The sequence below is a fragment of the Plectropomus leopardus genome, chromosome 8 (genome assembly GCF_008729295.1).
Source record: "Plectropomus leopardus isolate mb chromosome 8, YSFRI_Pleo_2.0, whole genome shotgun sequence".
Classification (NCBI taxonomy): Eukaryota; Metazoa; Chordata; class Actinopteri; order Perciformes; family Serranidae; genus Plectropomus; species Plectropomus leopardus.
Window position 1 is genome coordinate 5600257 of NC_056470.1, and position 21961 is coordinate 5622217.

General features: G+C 38.5%; 1 protein-coding gene across 3 annotated transcripts in view; it reads left to right on the forward strand.

Annotated features, from left to right (window-relative positions):
* The window catches only part of ptpn11b (protein tyrosine phosphatase non-receptor type 11b), a 45669-nt gene that overhangs the window by 12578 nt on the left and 11130 nt on the right, over positions 1–21961 (forward strand). For 2 of the 3 annotated variants that reach the window (XM_042491696.1, XM_042491698.1), the window contains exons 2-5: positions 6171–6293; positions 16279–16473; positions 21407–21599; positions 21753–21872. In XM_042491696.1, the coding sequence (XP_042347630.1) occupies positions 6171–6293; positions 16279–16473; positions 21407–21599; positions 21753–21872 (631 nt within the window). The remainder of the gene's footprint in view (positions 1–6170; positions 6294–16278; positions 16474–21406; positions 21600–21752; positions 21873–21961) is intronic. The other variant, XM_042491697.1, reaches the window with a different exon arrangement.

The following is a 21961-nucleotide window of genomic DNA, read 5'->3' on the forward strand; positions in this document are numbered from 1 at the left end:
TCACTTTCAGTGCAGTGGATAATACATTTAACACTTTCTCTCCATCCCATTGAGTCATTTCCTGTCTGTTTACATATTTCTGTCCTAAGCTCAATAGGCCAGCCTCCAGGCCAGACTTCCAGAAATATTTCTGATGTCGGAGGGAGGGCCTTGTCCAATTCACCCTCCACTCATACATGTTTTTAAGACTAATCCCTTTGTAATCGGTCAGTGTTTATTATTTGTAAAGTTCCTCCTATAATCTGCTTCGCGGGGCTTGTGGAATGAGGGAAAGCGCAGCAGATCGGGTTCGCCCCCCAGTGAGGATAAGGGGGTCAGGTGCAGTCTGGGTCAGATGTCTGGGCTGGTCTGTTGTGGTCCGTCTGTCGTAAGCTGGACCAGTCCAGTCAAGACTCTCTGTTCATGCAGGCTGGACTGATATTTGTATCTAGATTTAACATATTTTGGCATTTTATTTCAGAATGTTTTAGTCCTGTGGTTCCTCCTATAATAAAGGATGACCTCGATGACCTCAGTGGAGAGATGTAGTGCGCTGCATTGGTCTAAATTCTAAAATATATCATGTGTCATTCCCTTCTGTACAAAGCCCATCACACATGTAGCATCATTACTGACTCCTGCAGTGTCTGTCTCTTGCTTCACCTGTCTCCTCTTTCACTCCTCTCGTGTTTCCTCGCATGTCATCGTCAAAACAGGTCAGGCAGCTTTGTGATTGACAAGCAGTCAGTGTCACTTAGATTCATCTGTTGAATGCAAAATGGTGACGGTTGCTTCGTCTATAAAAGCGCACACGTCTGACATTTACATTTAGCTCCCAAAAAGCAATTTCAAGCCTTTTCGATTTAGTTTTAGTAAATGTCACTCACGGTTCATTTGATCTGAATTTTTAAGTCGTTCTGACGAACAGAAATTCCAACAGTCGGCAATAAGAATGTCAGGCCCAGATATCCTTATTACGCAGTGATTGTATTTAGGTTTTTGTGGTTATATGAGCTATTGAATAAATTATTAAATTGTGTCACAAAATGTGAACTGAGATTCAGACCTTAGTGACCACAACAGTACTCTGCTTTGTATTCGCCACTCTGAAGTGACACAAGATCTGCTGAGCTGACACATGAGTCTTATTTTTATCTTACTGTCATGAGTTTGTGTCATACAGTGTACAAAAACAGAAGCGCCTAAATGCTCGCCTACTGTTGAAGCGCTCAGATATTATCTCCTCAGCATGAGCTTCATGAAGGCGCTCTTGTATCACCATCTGCCTGCTCTCCACTGGGTTATATTAATCAATAATAAGCCTTTGTAATGTGCGCGGGCTGGTGGTGAAAGGCTATGATTTAGGATGTGAAATGCACTATTTCCATGACTCATTCTGTCTATATGTCATTCTCAAAAAAAGTCTGTTTTCCCATCCTTGTTGAATCATTGTCATTTACAAGCATTATCTTGCCAAAGACATGTCAAGGGCTAAAAATAGAGGTTGTTCTAGTTTTTGAATAATCTAGAGGAAAAATTTTAAATTCATCTAGTGGTGACTGTTTTTTTTTTCACCTTGATAGTCTGTGTGTGTGTGCGTGAGTGTGTGTGTGTGTGTGTGTGTGTGTGTGTGTGTGTGTGTGCGTGCGTGTGAGTGTGTTTGTGTTTGTGTGTGTGTCATCATGGCAAAATGTGGTCCTGGAAACACCTATTTTTGCAGGAACCACCACAGTAGTGACTTTGTCTGTGGACAGATTTTGTCACTGCGATAGCATCACAATATGCAGAATAAAACTTTACACGTGTGTAAAACCCCTTTCCCACTGGACAAATAACCAGATGCGATCAGCTTCGTTCGGCAGTGATAGAAATACAACATCCTGATGGAGGCACCTACTTAAGCCCTTTAGCTGATGCAATGCAATTATGCAATATTACTGTCCTCCTCTGTCTGAGTAGAACTTGTAGCTCAAAATTTAGTCTGCACCAAGTTTAAAGAGGAACTGAATAAGTAACAGATATTTTGAAAAAAAGTTACAAGAGAAACTGGAGTGATCCCATTGCAAGATGGTCCCTTTTTTTCCCCCAAATTTCCATTACTCCAAACAAATAATAGATATATACACAAAGTGTTGTGACAGCAGTTTAAAATCTATTTAGGTAAATGTTTTTAAATTGCAGATTCTCTGTGTGCTAGTAGGACGGAGAGCCTACAGGAAATAATCTACTGCCTTTCATAATATGTCTAAATGTCTGGCTTATAACTTCCTATGATGGAATGGATTTTATACAGCAGTGATTCAACATGTGTCTTGGAAAAAATAAGTGACAAGTTGTCAATTGAAAAATATTTTTTGTCAAAAGCCTGTCTTAAACAATGAAAAGATAAGGTAGAAGTATTTATATTTAGCTTACTTTTGAAATTATCTGGATATCATAGTCAAATATGATGCAACAGTAAATGATGATCTTGAGGAGCCAGATTTGATTCTGTAGTCAAGCTCTGTCGTCAATGATCTGTGAGTAGCAAGAATACTTGCCAGCTACCAGCTGGTTTAGTCCTGGAGAGTTGTCTTTAAAGTTTTAGTGTTCTGTGAAAGGCAGTTTTAGTTTTAAGTGAAATACTCTCTGAGTTGCATAGAAAAAGTGTTGGACAGTGGACTACTGTTATGCATGGGTTTAGTTGTTTAAATACTATCATTAAAAACCCACACACAAGTTTTTTTCCTTTAATCTATAGATCTTTTTCCAAATCAAATAGTTATTTAAATTGTGAGATTTGAGGGGCTGAAACAAACAATGTTTATATAGTTTTAATCAATAAATGACCAAAACAGTTAATTATCACTATCACTATCATTATTGATTTGTTTTCTCTAGGTTGACCTGCGGTTTTACAAATGGCTGGAACTAATTCATTTCACACAACCCATTTGATCATTTGTCTCAAACTACTGCAGCTGTGGTTGCCTGATTATTCCTTTCTGTATAAAATAACTTAAAGACTCAAATGTGTTTATGACTTACATTTAAGAAATCCCAGTATAACAATGAGAGGCAGTGCATAAAAAACAGAGTTGCATAGCTGTAGTGGTGCTTACAACACATGAATTATGGCACATTTTTTGTGTCACCACTAATTGACATTATACCACGTACTGTATACATGCACTTTTAAAACCCACTTCTTTGACAAACAAATGAGACTGTGGATGGCTAATGGTGCATTGGATTAGCCAGCAATGGCACACAGTAGTTAGAGAGGTTTAACCCAACGATCCCTGCTTAAACATGAGCTTTAAATCCACACAGCTGACGTACAGCCATTCGTTGAGGCATTGCTGCCGTACCTACTCGCTGCTTCTTTGAGATTAATGTAGTCCTTCACTCATGAAACACAGTTTGTACTCAACACTCCAGCATGTTAGTGCTAGTCACAGTGTTTGGATGTGCTGGGTTTATGTCTTAAAGCTGTTTGTGAATAGTGAATTTGGTTTGGATAGGTGGCAGCGTCAAACACTCCAGTAAGAGTGCACAACACAGATAATCGGTTGACATACCTGAGAAGTGGATAGGATAAATATTTGCCTGAAGTGTTTAGCAACAGAGGAAGTAACATGTAATCATTAGCTTTGGCTTTGCAGTACTGTAAACCTGAGTGTTCTTTCATTTCAAACCAGGGCAGGACATACAAATGTGTGGTTTAATTCAAAGAAACAAGTGCACTATAAATAATACTAGGCCTGTCACAATAACTATTGTTGATATATTGTTTATACATTGTTCAGTCAGTTCATTGACAGTCATTTTAAGACCTTTTTATACCGCTGATATAATGACAATATAATCTAATAATGCAAGTACACCCTTTAAAAGACAAATGACCATTTAATCCATAAGAATATTCAGACATCAAAATGCAGGATGTGACACTCAGACATGAAGAGCAAAGGAGAGGGCAGAAGCAGTGCAACTTAACAGTGCAACAGAAATGATTGCAAAAAGTGTCTCACCATAACTTTTTTTTTTGTACTTTCAGCTTAGGTTTTCTGAAAAAGCTTGTAGGTGCTGTGCCCAAGTCTCTACATTTTTTGGAAAGCCCTGCTGTAAATTCTGGCAATTTGTTGGCTAAATTGGTGGTGAGCTTCTCATTTAGAAAATAAACATAAGAGCAATATTGTACAAAATACAGTACTGTGCAAAAGTCTTGGACCACTTTAAACCACTTTTTCTCTAAATCTTTTTACTTTTGTGTTTTGATGCATTGTACATTATTTTCCGTATTCTTTGTTTGTATCTTAAAGACACATACACACACACACACACACACACACACACACACACACACACACACACACATATGTATATCCTCATTGCAACTTTGCTAAAACAACAAATCTATGGTGGCTTAAGACTTTTGCACAGTACTGTATGGACACAGCTTTAGTCACTTTTGCTGATCTCAGTAACTGGATTATGTAATTATTGTGACAGACCTAACTAATGCACCACTGGAGTCATAATTGCAGATTTTGTTTTGAACCTCTGAACCGTCTGTGAATAAATCTTTAAGAATAAGAACATAAATAAGATGGAATGTAATTTTCAGCAAATACTGTTGCTTCCAGATGTGCTGAAAGTTGTCTTTTTCATACAGCTGAGTTTTGAAATAGAGCGTTAGTCAGACTACTACTGTTTAACTTACAGTAGTTTGTCTTACTTATTAGTGTAATTTTACTCTAATGTGTCAATGAACAAACTACAGACACCAGCAGGCAACTAATGTGAGACTTGAGATATCATTTCTTTAAGTGAGGTACATTTAATGGTTTTCAAATTCTTGGTAAATGATGATATTGTTGAAACTAAAAAAATATACCATAGTTGTATTACAAAGAAAATAATTAAGTGTAATATTCATAACTTGAAATGACTGATGTTTAATCTGTTTCTTATTCTCTCTGTGGCCAGATCTCACATTTCTGTGCTCCTGGTGTTGTGTTAGAGAAGATTAAATGCAACCGCCACTGCCTGATACATGTCTAGTACCATGCTCATACCCTTTTATTGCCATCACTCACCTCATATAAATAACCCTTAAACATCTGTCTACGATCTGTCTGTCGATTAAACTTGACTTATGAATGGCAGCTGTGCCCAAATTAAGAATTTTTTTTAACACTGCTGACAATTTTTGTTGGTCATTGGAGCACGAATCCCAGTTTAACTTTTCTTTAAACTAGCAGGGGTAATTTTGTATTGTACCTTGAACCAGTTATTTTTCCACCTGAGCTGATCTGATCCAACTGCCAGAGGACGAGGAGCTGAGACATTGTTAAGTCATCTTAGCTGTTAGTTTGTTCTTTGAAAACGCCAGTGTCAGGATGATTTGACTGGGGTACACTTATTGAACCTAACATGCATAGGCCGGTTAAGTCCTTTCTCAGCAGGAGTCTGTTTATTCAGCTACGCTTAACAATCCTACAGCTGCACATCTGTTTTTGCAAATGACAATGAGATGAATAAATGAGACACAGATCCTATAGTGCTGGCTCATCTTCAATGTCAACATCCTGAAATTGAAGCTGAAAGTAGCAGTAGTAGTAGTACTTAAACCTTACCGTTAATATTGCATTTCGAGAACAGAGCCAAACAAATAGAAAAAGTGCTACTGTCTAAATACTTGTGGCCATATTGACTCTTTATAGTATTTTCTTCTACATTAACCTTTCATCAGGTTACCCAATGTTTGTCTCCACCGACATAAAGCTAGTTCTTAACCATACAAATGGAACATTACACATTTCTTCTGTCACGACCGCTGCATATGAAATATGTCAAAACACTCCTACAGGTCTGTACATTAATAGCACTCTGAAATGTAGAGCTGAGTGGTTAAAGCTGAAACACTGCAGGCTCTCATAGTCAGCGTGACTGCAGAACAGACATTTTGACTGAAATGGACTGTTGTGTCTGACAGTTAAATGTAAAATATTTGTAAAACTGACATAATATAATGGAAATGATATACAAATTTGAACTCAGTAGATCTTTTCTGTTGGGGTCTGTTTTGTCCCTATAGGAAAGGAAGCTGGTGGTCAACACAGATTGCATACATTCTCCTGGACAAATGGATCGTTTTGGTGTTTACCATGCCACTCTATTGTGCCCTGTTTTTCTCTGCTGTTCAGGTGGTTCCACCCCAACATCACCGGAATCGAGGCAGAGCAGCTCCTGTTGACCCGGGGCGTCCACGGCAGTTTCCTGGCCCGGCCCAGCAAGAGCAATCCGGGGGATTTTACCCTCTCTGTCAGGTAAGACCTCACCTCCACTTGCATAGAAAAACTGTGACTGCAGTCACGCTGATATTGTTTTTGACATTCATCATCAGCCTCACTTTTTAATCTTAATATTCTCACCTGTTCAAAGTTCAGCCCTGAGAGCAAATAAATCTCTGGGGCTGTCGTTTTCAGAGGCTGAACGGGTAATTAGAGAGGCAAGTGGTTCCCTCTGGAAAATAATCGTTGTGACATTTAAATTTTAGGCACTTAGCTAGTGTTCCAATCCTTTGTGATTTTAAGTGAGTCCAACTGTATAAGCCTAAATGCCTGGAAGACCAAAAGATTTCACACAAACAAAACTCAAGAGTGCCCGAATGACAATAAAATAATTATGTGACTGTGGAGCCAGTTTTCAGTCTGACAACGAGGAGTGACTGTGCAGGTCTGACTGAAGTTGGGCTACTCAGAAGAGGGGAAGGCCTCAGTCTCTTAAATTCCTACCCGAGCTCAGCAAGTGATGTAAGATTTTTGTCCATGGGTAAATAGATGCCATTTGAACAGAAGTTGTTTTGTGTAAGTGTTTTTTAGGAACTTGTTAGATAACAGATTTGGAATGTGCGATTTGGTAACTGAAAATCATACTTTGGGCAGCTGGGTGGCACTGAGGTGAGTCGGACAAGCACAGTCGAATCGAGTACCCTGTGAAACCTGTCATACGTGCCCTTGGTGTGCTGTAGAGAGTGTGAAATTTCTGGTAAGTAGGACTCAGCATTACATGCTATGGTGATTACAGAGAGCAGGAAACAAACTGAGATAGAAGAGAGAGTTTGAAGAGTGGCTCTTCCTTGGCAACGGAAGCTTTTAAGAGATACATCAGTCGGCCAAGCACCTGGAAGGAAGCCCAAACGCATTTGTTACTCTGCGACTGGCATGGCGGCATGGGCAGGGAGAGGCTCTGTGTGTGTGTGTGTGTGTGTGTGTGTGTGCGTGTGTGCGTGTGTGCGTGTGTGCGTGCGTGCGTGCGTGCATGCGTGCCTGTGTGCGTGCGTGCGTGCGTGCGTGCGTGCAAGAAACAGAGACAGAAGGAGGAAAAGGAAACAATGAAGTTAGACAGGCAGCTGCAAGCTTTTAAATAATGTTAAAGAGAGAGGGACCTGTGAAGGCTTTGACCTTCACTGCCTGTGGTTTGAATGTGTGAGTGTGTGCGCGTGTGTGTGTGTGTGTGCATGCGTGCGTGCCTGTGTGGTCCAGAGTGTCATAAATCACACACACACCACAGGAAGGTTGGTGGGCTGAGTTGTAGCCACAGTTTGTGGTCCTGTCAGACTTAAACCCACACACACAGGTCAAGTGGCTCGTGTGCAGAACCTCTACACCTGCTAGAGAAGGTTGGTCACACTGAACTAAGAGGAAGAGGAGGAAAGCAGACTTCATATTAAAGAGAGACCAAGAGAATTTAGAAGTCATAAAAATTACGGAGCCCTTCTGGTGTCACATGGTAGTATAAACTTTGATGTGTAAATCCATGCAAACTGTTTTGTAATCCCTGCCCTCAGATCAACAATCCATATTTACAATGAAGCTTGATCACACTCTGTTTACATCCCTTCAGTCTACTACCTAAATGTTTATTGTTGCTATGCAACAAGGAACAGCTTTCTTTGGTTTATAATAGTTAATCTTATCCTTCCAAATATAAAGATCAGTCATAAAATTCCAATCTGTAATTTTTGAACAAAACCAATTACAACTGCAAACAGTCAGACCCTTTAACCTTGTGTTGTCACAAGTTATACTGTCAAAATGAGAAAAATAATAGCTTAAATCCCAAGCATTAATGACAAAGGCATGAATTGCAAGATTGTCCACATGGATTTGTACAGTTATTTTTCCACCATGTGGTCCCAGAAAGGTCTCTGTATAAAATGTATTAGTGCTCAGTTCAGTGCAGTCATACCCCTTTTCCACCAACATGGAACTGGTTCTTTTCCTGAACCTAATTCTAGACATTCAGAGCAAAATTGCTGGAAGAAAAGAGCATGTCTTTGGATCATTAATATTTGATTTATACATGTTTAAAAAAAACAAATATCTTAAATGCAGAACAAAATTTTGCAGGTAACCAGTGCAATCCACAAATTTGCTTCTCCTGCTAACTTCTGTTGTGCTTTGTGCTGCGCCCTCTGTTGATGACACATCTTTGATTACGATGGTTCTGAGCAAAACTGGTGGAAACATGGGCTGGTTCTTTAGAAAGCACCAAGCTGCCAAGAATCCTGAACAGAACTGGTTCAAGAACCAGTTGATGGAAAAGGGTATCAGGGGCTGATACTTGGTCTGACCAGTAGCTCATTGTGACAAATATTGGCTCAAGTTAACAAGATTGAAATTGTTGTTTAAGTGACATTAGTGGGTCTGTTTACCAGCTTTAGAACTATTCAGTGCCGCTATTATATTTACCAGTACCCTATCCCAGTACCAATATCCCTTTTGCTGGCTGCTGTTTAGCAAAATAGGTTTACATTTCTCAGGTTTCCAGGTATTTGTATCTCTTTGTATCTGGGATCAGTATTGAAGTTAGATTTGAAACTAAAATAAATGTGGTTGCAAGATTACATGGATTTAAAGGGAACTTTTAATAGCCATTGTGGTTATACAGTAAAAAAAAAGATAAAGTATTGAAGAAAAACAACTAATCCTGTTGAAAAGTTGTTAAAAATTAGAGCTTTTTCTTACACTGTATGTCAATCCAGTTTCTCTTTTTTGGCCTTATTTTAAGGGCAACTTTATGCCTCAGAATTGACCGTATAGAAATATTTTAGCACAATAAGTTTGACAAACAGCCCAACATAAACCTAGATACAACAAACACACAGAATAAAAACCAGAACCTGCAACATCAAAACTAAAAAAAAAGTGACAGAGGGGCAGTATTGGTATTGCAGTGAATACAGCGTTATATGTCCTGCCACAGTATCCTGTTTCTCAGGAAACTGGGTCATCTGTAGGGGCAAAAGTCAGTCAACAATTGTGCCTATTTGTGATTTTTATTGTAAAAACCAAGCACTTTATTGCTACAGTACACCTCCATCAGTGCAAAGTTTCAGAGTAGAAATTGTAAAAATTAATTAAAATCAAAAAGTGTTATAAGTAGGGAAAAAAGGTCATAAGGTTTTCTAATCTTTTGAATCCAAATGTTCACAGATGTTTTTTTTTTCTTACTTCTGGCTTTACACTGATTGCACTGCATCAAATAGTCTGTAAAAAGTAGAAAATATTGGAATATACTGAAGATAATTACTTCATTATCCTGTATCTACAAAAGTTTTTCTTAGCACGCTATCATACTACCTAACTCAGTCTTAGTGTCTTTTCAAACACACACTCTCACACACACGTACAGTGTCTTATCACAGCAGAGGAGAGGCTAATTAGCCAGTCATTAACCAGGTTTCATCTTACCAAGGCCATTATGAGCGTGATAGTCACTGTTCAGATTGTAATGGATGCCAAGGGAGTCCGTCGTCCCTTTCTTTCCCTGTCTTATCTTCGTCTCTCTGCCTCTCCTCTTCTTATCTCCACCACCTCTCTTCTTCTCTGGTCTATGAGGCGAACAGAGTAAGGAGGGGTCGGACAGAGCTGCTGCTATAAAAGCTTCTGAAGTCTGAAGTCTCAAACGCTAATGAGAGCTTTTTGAGGGTTTGAAAATGTAATCAATTCAGAGTTTCATAAAACTCAAAGATGGAGAAAGAGAAAGTTTGAAGCAGAAAAAGTTTCACCATAATTTATATCCAAGTCCAACTCCGTAAGGAGCGCAGTCCGGTCAAGTTTTCTCATTTTTCATGCTCTTTATTCACTCTAAAGACCCCGAGGAGGAATTTTAAGGGCAATCTTAAGAGAGAATTTTGCAGGGCAAGTTACCACAGAGAGCAAATGGATTTCTCCTAGCCTCTGTATTATATAATGCCAGCCTTAGATATGTTTCCACTGCAGCCAGGCTATTTATAGGATAATACAGTCGAGTAAATTTCCCTATCATTATTGTGAATGTCAATCTATGAATGTTAACCGTATTTAAACTACATTTCTCTACAAATGTTATTTTTTAACATGTTTTAACAGCTTCCTTATTCCTATGACGGATGTGAATGTTGTATTCTGACATTTAACTTAGCACATCGTGATACAGCATAGTTTTTTTTGTTGTTGTTTTTTTCTTACTTTCAGTAAGTATTTAAGTGTTGTTAAAGTGCTTGATAACATAGTTACATAGTTACAGGCTTCTGTTTGTCTGGTACTTGCCACAGACCACTTCAACTGAACGCCATCTAATGTTTGTATTTGGTCAAAAAAAAAAAAAAAAATCTACGCTTCTGATCAATGTCTGAGTCCTGTTTTAACATCACATTTCAGTGCCTCACTCATATCCATCACATATCATCCCGTGTGCACCGTAATGCGCATAAGCTAACATAACATCAGCTATCTAAGATAAAGTACCATAAAGCACAGTACCATAGCTAGAAAGAGAACATATGTTTGGCCGATGCTTCCCTGCTTCACTGGAGCGTTGTAAAAAGTTGAGGACAGCCTAACTTGAATTGTAGTGCGTCATGTCTGTCAACAGCGACAGGTGTCAGGACTCAGTTTGTATCTCCTTGTCACCGGCTTCCATTGAAAATGACTTGTAGCCTGCTGCTGTGTTGCTAGTGTGACCGAAGTATTAGGCTTATAGCAACATACGTATCCTGCAAGAGAAATGCCAGTCAAATAAATCACAACATGTCATATTCAATGACTTCTGAATATTAGTGCAGCCTAATGTTATCTGCAGCTGTGAAAAAATACTAGGTTCAACCAGAATGAACAGACATGTCTATTCAAATGCTGATTTGGAATTCGAATGAGGCTTCAAAGCTTCAAACTATTTGGTGCAGCCCCAGTGATCTTGATGATTAAAAGTTTTCCTGGTTGTCTGAATTTGCAGACACCTCTGGGCTTGAATTGCCCAACGTTCAGAAGTGAGGTGAGTGAGCTGAGGAAATAGAGGTAGCTCACAGAGATCTCTGCTTTCACCAGATGATGCGGTGGTTGAATGCCTGGTTTTTTCACAGTCTATCAGGACAAGCTCTTGAGACACAGATCACACTGACCTGACATAACGTCTGAATTTTATATCAGATGAAAACATGCCTCCTTTAAGATTTAGGTAAAAAAAAAAAAACAGAGTAGTAGTCTGTAGAGCTGTGAAGGGGGAATTGAAATAGAGGCCAAAACTTTATCACCCTCAATTTGATAAGTGGAGTGGATACAGTAAAAGGGATTTCTCAGTGGTTTCAGACTGTGTTGAGGGAAAAATATTGCTTGGAATAGCTTCAGGGCAAAGCAAGCAATAATTTATACATTCTGGGCTTTCCACATGCATATTTATGTGCATTTCCCAGTTGTCTGTGTTTGTGTGTGTGTTTGTGTATTTCATCTTATCAGTGTATCAGATTGTTCAGTCATACTGATCTGAATACTGTTTATGACAAAACCTCAGTAGTTTGCAGGCTTCAGTGTTCTGGATAGAATGTGGAGAAGTTTTTGACACATAATCCTACACAGATGTGATGTGTTTGCTGCTGGCTGTTGTGCCACAGCAGAGCGTAGTGTTCACACAGAGAGGAGCTGTGAAGGACTATGTGACTCTATGTACGTTTGTGCTTCTGCTCGGTCAGCCCTGTTAGTGCAGCCAGTTGATAGCATAATCGAGGACAAACTTATCTTGCTGGTATCTATTGCATTGGTTTTTCAGTAAAGCAGGATATCATCAAATTAAATACATGGTAAAGATTGATTTGAATTCCAATGCACATTCTTAGGACTTACTGTATACTTTAGGTTTCTTCTTGTTTGGCGGGAAGTTATTGAAATTTGTCTCGTTATTTGGTTTGTTTATGCAAAGAAAATTTGTATTTTTTTGCACTTAGATAAAAAAAGTTTACATATCCTGTGTAATTGGGTGATCATCACATGTAACAAAGCCATATAGATGAGGTTAATGTATCTTGTCATTATCAGTGAATCCATTTAATTGTGAGCAAACTTTCAGTATGATATAACAGTGTTTTTCCACACCTTCTTTTGTAGCTGGAATAATCAGCGAGAACAAACAGTGATTTGAAAATACAGAACTTCTGTTGGCAAGGAGGAACAACTTGCACTTCTCGTAGATGTTCATCACAACAATTTTATGTTACATCCTCAACTGTGAAAGGACCTAGAAATGTCGGTAAAGTGACAAGTGATGGACAGTATGCAGGATTCTTTGCTTTTTAACATTCAAAAGTTTTTGATGCTATGCACTTGTCAGTAATGAATTACATTGATGCCAATTTTTTTTTGTCATGAATGGATTTGAATGGAATCTAAATGAAAGGAAAACCTGCCTTATTTTAATGAAATGTGTGACAATCAATTATAAATATCCATAACACTTTGTTAAAGGAGAGCACCTGAGTTGGAATATGAATGACTGACAAAGGATGAGTTAACAGGATTCTAAAGTGCCTTAACAGAACCATGCTTAAATTTGACCCCAAAACACACTTTGTAGTGCAGTAAACAATTTATGAATGCATGAATTAATGGCACATTGGTTGGATTTGAACAATAAATTAATAATTAAATAACTACAACAGGCTCTGTATCCAAGATTACTCTTTATAATTTTCCATGGAACCAAAGATTGTAGCATCAAGGACTCAACAGTATGTAAGAATGCTTATGAAGCAGCTGGTACTTTAGGTTGTTCCCTGTGCTGTTTTGCATTTGCCCATCATTGAAAAGTAGAATTCATTTTGCTTTTACTCAAACAATCAGTGTTACACCACACAATAGGCTATGCAACAAATTGATTGTCTTTAATGTACAAATAATCAAAAAAGCATGTTCTTGTCAATAACTAAAGGATTTTAATGCATTAAAATACTATTAATTGGGTTACTGATTTACTTTTATGTATGGCTTATAGAAAGCTGTTACAGCTCAGCACTGCATTCAGCATTATTATCAAGGCTATAAAAATACTGAGATGTATTTTTTCGAACAACATTGCTATGCTCTACCAATTTGCTGTGTGGAGCTGAATATTCCATAGACTACAATGCCAATATGTGCCACAAGCCTGGTTGGGTTTCTTTTTTGTTATGAAAAAGAGAGTTCTTCATTAAGGGCAGCATGGAATCTCTACTGAGACAGAAGAACCATATACACCATATACAGAGCTATTGTTGAATAATAACTATTTCTGAAAGGTATTTAATGTTTGAAAATGTATTCTGAAATAAGCAGGATGAAAAAATTACGTTGTCCAGTCTGTTGCTGCTGAGATAAAAAGTTGTACCATTTGCTGGTTTACCTTGCATCTTCAAGGGGATACTTTGCTAATTCTCAACCAACTTTGCATCATAACAGTGTGAATAGTATGTGTAAATGAATGGTGGTAAACTTTCCTCCACCTTGCCAGCATCCAGATCTCCCTGCTTGGAGAGAGAGATGCTCCTCTCTCTGTCTCTCACCCTCTCTCTTTCTCAAACTCAGATCTAACGGTAAAAGTAGGCAGTGCTGATGCATATCCAGATATAAAAATATTGCCTCAAATGTTTTCAGAAACATATATCTGCTCTCTTGTAATGCACTGTAATTCGAGAGTTTGTGAACAGGAAGTGGGCACCACACTGTTTTCTTTATTGTGAAAATGGAGGTTGAAAAAGCTGAGATGAAACTGTAAAACTAAACAGTGCTGATCAAATATAAACCACGTTTCTTTCACTGTGTTGTCTATTTATCACCTAAAATGTTTTCAAAAATCTGTTTTAGCTTACGTTTTAAGTGTAAAATGAGCTTTTTTGTTACCAGCCGGCTGCCATGTTTGTTTTGCAAGAGCTGACCAAAACCAGCATGCATTGTGTCATCCACCAGCAGAAGTGTTAGTTAGCCCAATGCGCTCCGGTAACAGTAAGTTTTCTAGCTCTTGTTCTGTTTTCTCTGGTGACCAGTTTCAAAAGTATTTGCATCTTTCTATTACATTCACAGTCCAATTTTATAAAAAGACCCATCTCTCCAACAGTGAAATACTTCTTCAATAAGGCACTAAGCAGGCTGTCTTATAGTGGAAAAATTGTTTAGTAGGGTAACTACAAATAGACCTGTGGTATTTGATAATTCATGCTGTATATCAAAAGAGGATTGGCTCAGTTATCACTAAAAGAACAAGATGGTAGAGAATGTCATAAAACATAATTACCTCTTTCACTCTTTCCCACAAAAACATGGTATAAAAGACAGACATTTATGTTAAGTAATCCATCATTTATTGAAATAGACACTAGTGAGCCAGAGCCGAGTCGACTCAATGCTGACCTTGGCTCCCTGAACTCTGTCTGTAGAGGCGATTGCCATATCGCAATAAATCCACAAATGTTATCAATGTCTGAGAGAGGCAGTGCAGGGAAGTGAATGAAAATCTAATAGGACGTGTTTGGCTCATTCCAGAGTTAATGGTGTTAAACTCTGAGAGAAAAGGGGGCTTTGGCCTGAGAGTTTAGGAGGGGCCTTTAGCAGGGCCATAGACCTGTGGCACCCTGCCAACAGCCACTAATAGAGCCATAAAGCAATTACCAGGAAATACTGGGAGAGAGGGGTGGAGGGAGAGAGAGAGATGGATTATGGGACAGAAAAGGAGGAAGGAAAGGATTTACAATGTGTTGAGTGGGAGGATGGAACGAAGGAAAAAGGGAATGTGACATTCACGAGGACAAGGAAAGTGATTGAGGGAAATAGGATTTTTGTCATTTGATATGACCATTAGCTGATAATCAGTTTGCAGAGAGAGCGATAGAGAGAGAGAGACGGGGGGGGGGGACTGTTATATTGACAAAGTCATAAAGTCATATATGCTCCAGATCAGATAGTACTGACTGCCTGGTTAACCCCCCTCTGTTGTTTGTGTGTCATCATACTTAATATGTTTACAGGATGTTTTGTTTATCGGCGCTGAAGAAACATGTCGGACGAAGTCACTAGAGATGGAAAATGAAAAAACAAGTACATTTATCAATCCAGCTCGAGCAGCAGCATCTCATTCTTGCTTCCAGGCAAATATCTTTAATAAAGTCGAACTGCTTCTGTGTGTGCGTCGGTGTGTTTTCAGATTTGTGTGCACCTATTCGAGCCAGTCAGAGGACTTTGAATATGCAAAATGGTACCAAATGTTTTCTGGCTTATCTGTATTTGAGCTCGGCAGCTGCATGCCTTTCTTCTGTATTGTTCTGCAATCACGACAGAGCCTTCCTCCAAATACATTAGATAAACTACAGAGTATTAAGAAAAAGGGATGATCCCTAGTGAAAAGATTGGTGTTGTTTTGTTTATAAAAGTCAAAGTGAAAAATAGTCTGTGTGATAAAATGGATCAGTATTTTTGAATGGCCACAGTAGCATTTTCTTGCATTTTCTTTCTGGTAGTAGCTTATGGCTTATTTTGTCATTGCAGTGTTGGCACAGTTACTTTATTATAACAGTTATGCACTTATTACATATACCAATATGTTCAGCTCCACTTTGCAGAGAAATGAACGTGTCACAGACAGAACACCTATAGAATACAAAAAATAATGTCACCACATCTGCAGATTCTATAACGTGTTAAAAAAAAAAGGTTTTCAGAGCCTTGAGATGGGAGCAGATGGCTCAATAAGCCGGGCATTTTCGTAGTGTATATGCATTTATGTTCTGTGAGTGAGTGTGGGCGACAAAGTGTGTATGGTCTCGATTTGTTTGTGTGAGCATATACTGTATGAACATGTGTGTGGGTGGCTGTTTGTGTGTTAGAGCTGAAATATCTGCAGGGTGCAAGTGAGCAAGAGAAAAACAAGGAGAGAAAAAAGCTGAATGCTTCTCTGGAGTGAGTTCACCTCTGTTAACACGCATGGTAACTGAGTAATAAATTCCCACTGTGTTTTTTTCCCTCTCAGGCGCAACGATGAGGTGACCCACATTAAGATCCAGAACTCAGGTGACTACTACGACCTGTATGGAGGCGAGAAGTTCGCTACGCTGGCCGAGCTGGTGCAGTATTACACCGAACAACAGGATCTGCTGCGCGAGAGGAACGGCCATGTCATCGAGCTCAAGTACCCACTCAACTGCAAGGACCCCACCTCTGAGAGGTGCCGACAAACACTAACACCCACACATGCAAAAAAAGCTCACATTTGCATACAGCTTAGCACTATGTGGAAAAATGCAGGCAGAGAGGCACAAATATGCATATAAACTTATCTGAGGTCAGCTCAATATGATGCTCTACTATCTGAACTCATTAAAACTGCATGGAAGTTTCTCCTTGACCACAGACAGTTATTTTTATTTCTTGCAGCTTCAGGGTTGTCAGGCTGTAAAGCTTCATCCTGCCATGAGAAGCAGCTAAACCACCTGAGAAATGTTATTAGTCGAGCTTCCAGTGCACGCACAGCATCCTGTTATGGCCTAAATGCTGTTTGTGAGGCATTTTTACCCTGCAGAAAACAAACTAACACACAAAATTTAGAATCCTTGTACTTCCTTGAACATGATTTAGGGCATGAAAATTGCTGAATTAAAGGGGATACTATGCTGATTTTCAACCAGGTCTGTACCACTGCCGTGTGGGGAGTGAATGCAGATGATCGGTAAATGGGAGTTACCATCGGTAAATGGCAGCTGATCGCATGGGAGGGCTGTCTTCACACTGTTCATCTACACACACAGCCCCCCACCCAGTGACACAGATCTTGTTGACAATTGGCGAAGTATTCCTTTAATATTATGCGACAAAAGTTTTGCATCATCATAAAGCATTTCCACCATGTTGAACCTGAAGAGGCCATTTTGAATTACAATAATAGTGTGTGTGAAGAAGTGACTATGCCAGAACAATAAATGAACAGTTGGGAAACTAAAAAAAAAAAAAACCCAACAAAATTATTCTAACATCTGTTAAATATTCACGAAAAAATACTATTAATATAGCAACAAGTGAGATCATCCCCACAGGTTGGTTGATATGGTTAAAATTAACTGATTTCAGTTAATTTCAGAATATGGATATTTTTCTGATCTCAATATCAATCAATACATGCAGGGTTCCCAAGGTCATGGAAAACCTGGAAAAGTTATGGAAATTTACAATCACAATTTTCAGGCCTGGAAAAAGAATGGATATATTAAAAATTATTGAAAGCTTTGGAAAATTCATGGAACTTTGTTGTGTGTAATGATGAAATAGTTACAGTATCTTCCATGGGTAACCTTCCAAATGTAACAAAATAGCAAATTTAATGTCTTTTCCTGTCAATGTAACGTAGCTCTAATATGTGTCAATGTGTGGCATTTTGTTTACCATCAGGTTGGCCTGCTTTTCCTCATTTTCTCCCCGTGTTCATCTCTTTCTCGTTGTATACCAGATAGCTGAAATTATGTTTGAATACAGTTTGAGTCTGATATGTTTGAAAAAAAAGGCAGGTGGGAAATGAAAAAAAATATTTTTTAAAATGTATCCATGAAAATGTGTGGGAACCCTCCTACATGGCAAGTCACAAGGAAACATCAAGGTTGATGCTTAATACAACATACAGCTATCACAGTTATGCACCATGTTGGCTACTTTTTTTTTTTTTACTTGAAAGCAAAAACATAGGGGAATGTCCTTTTTGCTCTGTTTTTCTCTCCACCACCTCCAGCTGCTAAATGCTCCATTATATTTACATGGTAGTTGCTTACTTTGTCTGCTGTTTAGGGATAGATAAGTAGCTTATAGTGGATTTACCAGAATGTTTTTTAGCTGCATGATGCAGCTGGAAATGGAGGTTGATGAGAACGCTGACACTGAACCAAAAGTAATGAGCTGAAAGAGTTTGAAACACTCTGTAGAGCTGTAGTCATTTGATCCATTGTTTATGTAAAAACATTGATTAATGCAGCTTTAAACATTTATGAGGGTTTTTTTACTTATAGTTTATGCAGAATAATTAATTCAAAGAACAGAATATGTACATTAGCACAACATGGTCATTACAATGCAATTCTGTTGAGTAAATAATGACACTAATTTATTGTCCTTCGGCCTCATCACAGAAAAATATCCTAACTGCCTGTTCGATCTTAAGTTTCAAAGAAGGAACAGGAAAAGTCTTATCATCTGAATTACAGAGCAATTCCTTAAGTCATGTCTGTGTATTCTTGTCTCAGACCTCGCTCATCCATCTCTGTCTTATCTGAATGTAAGAAATGGTAACTATAACCTTAGATTTGATTCTATGTCCGGTCATGCCTGAATCTGTTTAGAATGTACACAGAATGTCTGTATCTTTGATCAGAATGTACCAGCGGGCCGCTCAAAATGGCCACAGCTTTCTTTTGTCACTTGTTAGCTTGCTTGTCATCATGAACATGGAAAAAAAGAATGCCATTCAGTTTTAGCTATGAAGAGTTAAAGGGACATTGTCATTGGATCTATATACCCATTCACACACAGAAATTTAAAGCACCTTTATATGATTCGAGTAGTCTTTCATTCATCATTTTTGGCAGTTATTTAGAAATGAGTTATTGGTTATAAAATCCCTTCCTTAGGACACCTGTCTAACAGCTGAATTCCTGTCCTAAAGTAAGATTTTTTCCTCCTAAATCAAGTCAGAAACATATTTCTGTAATACCAAAAATCTTAAAATCTTATCCTAAGCTAAGATGAGATTTGATTTTTTTAGACTTAGAAAGTTTCTTTTATGAAGACCCAGGCCTACATCACTAGAAAGTTTACTGTTTAACCATAGGGAAATAGAAAAGCCATTATATCATAAACTATGTATAAATGCACATATGTGTTGACACAAAGTGTATATAGGGAGGATGCATTACTATTAATGTACACATTAACTCCCACACATGAAACTCAGATGCACTTTACGTCCACATGCATAAATAGTGGCATATTCCCACATGCATCTTCAAACAAACTAAGTGGGTGGTGCTGCTGTTTTTGTTTATGCTCACTAAGTATCCTTCCAGAAAGTATACAAAGGTTGGACACAGCTATACCCCTCATCACACCTACACACCCTCATTGAAATGGAAGACGTGAGGCAGCTGTAGTATTCATGCCAGGAATGCATGCGTGCACTCGCACGCATATAGGAAGCATTATGGAAAGCTACGTGATCATATCATCATTTGCAAATGATCACTGCTCAGCTGTGTTTGGTATCAAATCAGGCGGTGCAGGTTATGTACATTTTTATTTTTTCTACACATCTGCACATTGCCATGTGAATATCTCAGTTTCTATTTAGGACTACGAACAACTGATCTATGGTTATGGTTTATGTGGGTTTTCCATTCTACATACGTCTCTTGTCACAGCCTCCTACACGTTCCTGCTCACCACACAGGAAAAAAAAAGCACACTCATACAGGTTTATCACCTTAACATCAGCAACTGAGTGAGGCTGCAGCAATATAAGAGACACTTTCATTCTCAAGTAGGAGTCAAAGATCACAGTGCACATATAGATAGACGTTATGTTGAACCCTAAACCAGCAATATGGAACTTTTCCCCTGGAGGCAGGAAGCATATTGCTGGTCCTCCCCCACTGTTGTCTCGATATTTTGTCTACCTTATACCAGCATCTAACTTGATGTGCCTCTCCTTAATCTCCACAGGAGAAGCAGACAGTGAACACAGTCAGTCTGAAATAATCAGTGCTTATGTTCACTGTGTTTTTAAACACAGTTTCTTGCCTGCTGCATGTTTTGTTTTTTCTGGTGTTCTTTGGTGTTGGCCCTTAATTTTTACAATGACATTGTTATTAAATGACAAGGTAAAAACAATGTGATGTGATGTAAAAGAGGTTGTTCTTGTGATGAATGAGAATTTTCAGTCTGCTCCCCTTTACAGTCAGTTTCGACTCATTGTTTAGCTGTCTGGACACATGTTGACTGTTTTGGTTCACTCTCACCACTCTTTTCAGGAGTGGCAAGCAGCTGGTTACAGTGAAAAAAGCTTAGAAATCAAACTGTGCACTACCTGCTCAGCATCATACTGCACACAGACACAATTAGAGACTAACTGGTTAACACAGCGAAACATTTAACAGCTTAAGAGGCAGATATTTTCCTCAGAAGTCAGTAGAAACCAAAACAGAGCTAAAAGGACAAACATCATTCATCACCTGAACAGTAACATGACTCTAACTAAATGCTTACCTTTTCCTTATACTGCTGGATGTGTAAATAAATCACTATTTGCTGAAAAGTTAGCCAGTCCAACTTAAATACAATATGTGATAATATGTTAATATTTTGTTCACAACTTGTTACCACCACCTTTAAGTAGGGTTGATAGGGTTCATAATAAGTGGTGTATAGGACTGCAATTAACAATTACTTTCATTATCAATTGATCTGCCAATTAATTTTTCAATTAATCAATTGTTCAGCTCCTCAAAATGTCCAAAAATAGTGAAACATGCCCTGTGTGATTTACAAAAACCAAAGGTGCTTCAAATAGTATGTTTCATCCAACAGTCCAAAAATCCAAAGCTTTTCAGTTTATTATTTTGTTTGACAAAACATCAAATTCTTACATAGCATGAAACCCGCAAATGTATGCCTTTAAAAAATTGTCGAAATGATTATTCAGTGTTCAGAATAGTCACCAATTGATTTTCTGTCAATCAGCTAATCATTTAATGGATTAATTGCCTAATATTTGCATCTCTAGTGTGGAATAAGAGCACATGACGATACTGAACTGACCCAACAAAGTATTTGTTGTTGTATCTGGAAACATATTTTCTATTGCTTTATAATTAAAGTCAAAAACAGTATAATAGCAAGTAATGATGATTATTTAGTAATATATTATATTAGTTGATAAATGTAAGGCCAAGATTTATTGTTCTTTACATGATTATTTGTTAATTTTCATTTTTCAGAAATTGCCATAAATTGTATTAATTCTTCAAGTTATTTGTATGCATGTTCAGTCATTAAAGCTGTCAGTGTGTTATTGGATATTGTGTCTGTGTTGGTAAATCACAGTCTGTACTCTTATTCCTGTCCAGGTGGTACCATGGGCATCTGTCTGGGCGAGATGCAGAGAAACTGCTCACAGACAAAGGCAAAGCTGGGAGCTTCCTGGTACGGGAGAGCCAGAGCAAACCGGGCGACTTTGTCCTCTCAGTTCTCACCAATGAGGAGAAACACGAGAACGTGGACCGCAGGACCAAGGTCACCCACGTTATGATACGCTACCAGGTGAGGTAACTCTCCCTCAACACTCAGACCACTTCAGCGTGCTGTCTGTGCTGTGAGGCATTTATTTTTAAGAAGGCCATGGTTTATTTTTGCACTCTAGGAACTCCTCAGATCAGCTGTTACTGCATTTGAACTGTTGATGTTTGCCTCCAGCAGGACGGTAAATATGATGTGGGAGGCGGCGAGAGGTTCGACACCCTGGCTGACCTGGTGGATCACTACAAGAAGAACCCCATGGTGGAGAAAAGTGGAATCGTAGTGCACCTCAAACAGGTATGGAAGAGAAATTAAACGCACAAAAGCATCCAGTCTGGTGAATCATGGATGGTGTTGTAATATGGTCTATCATTCAGACCACATAA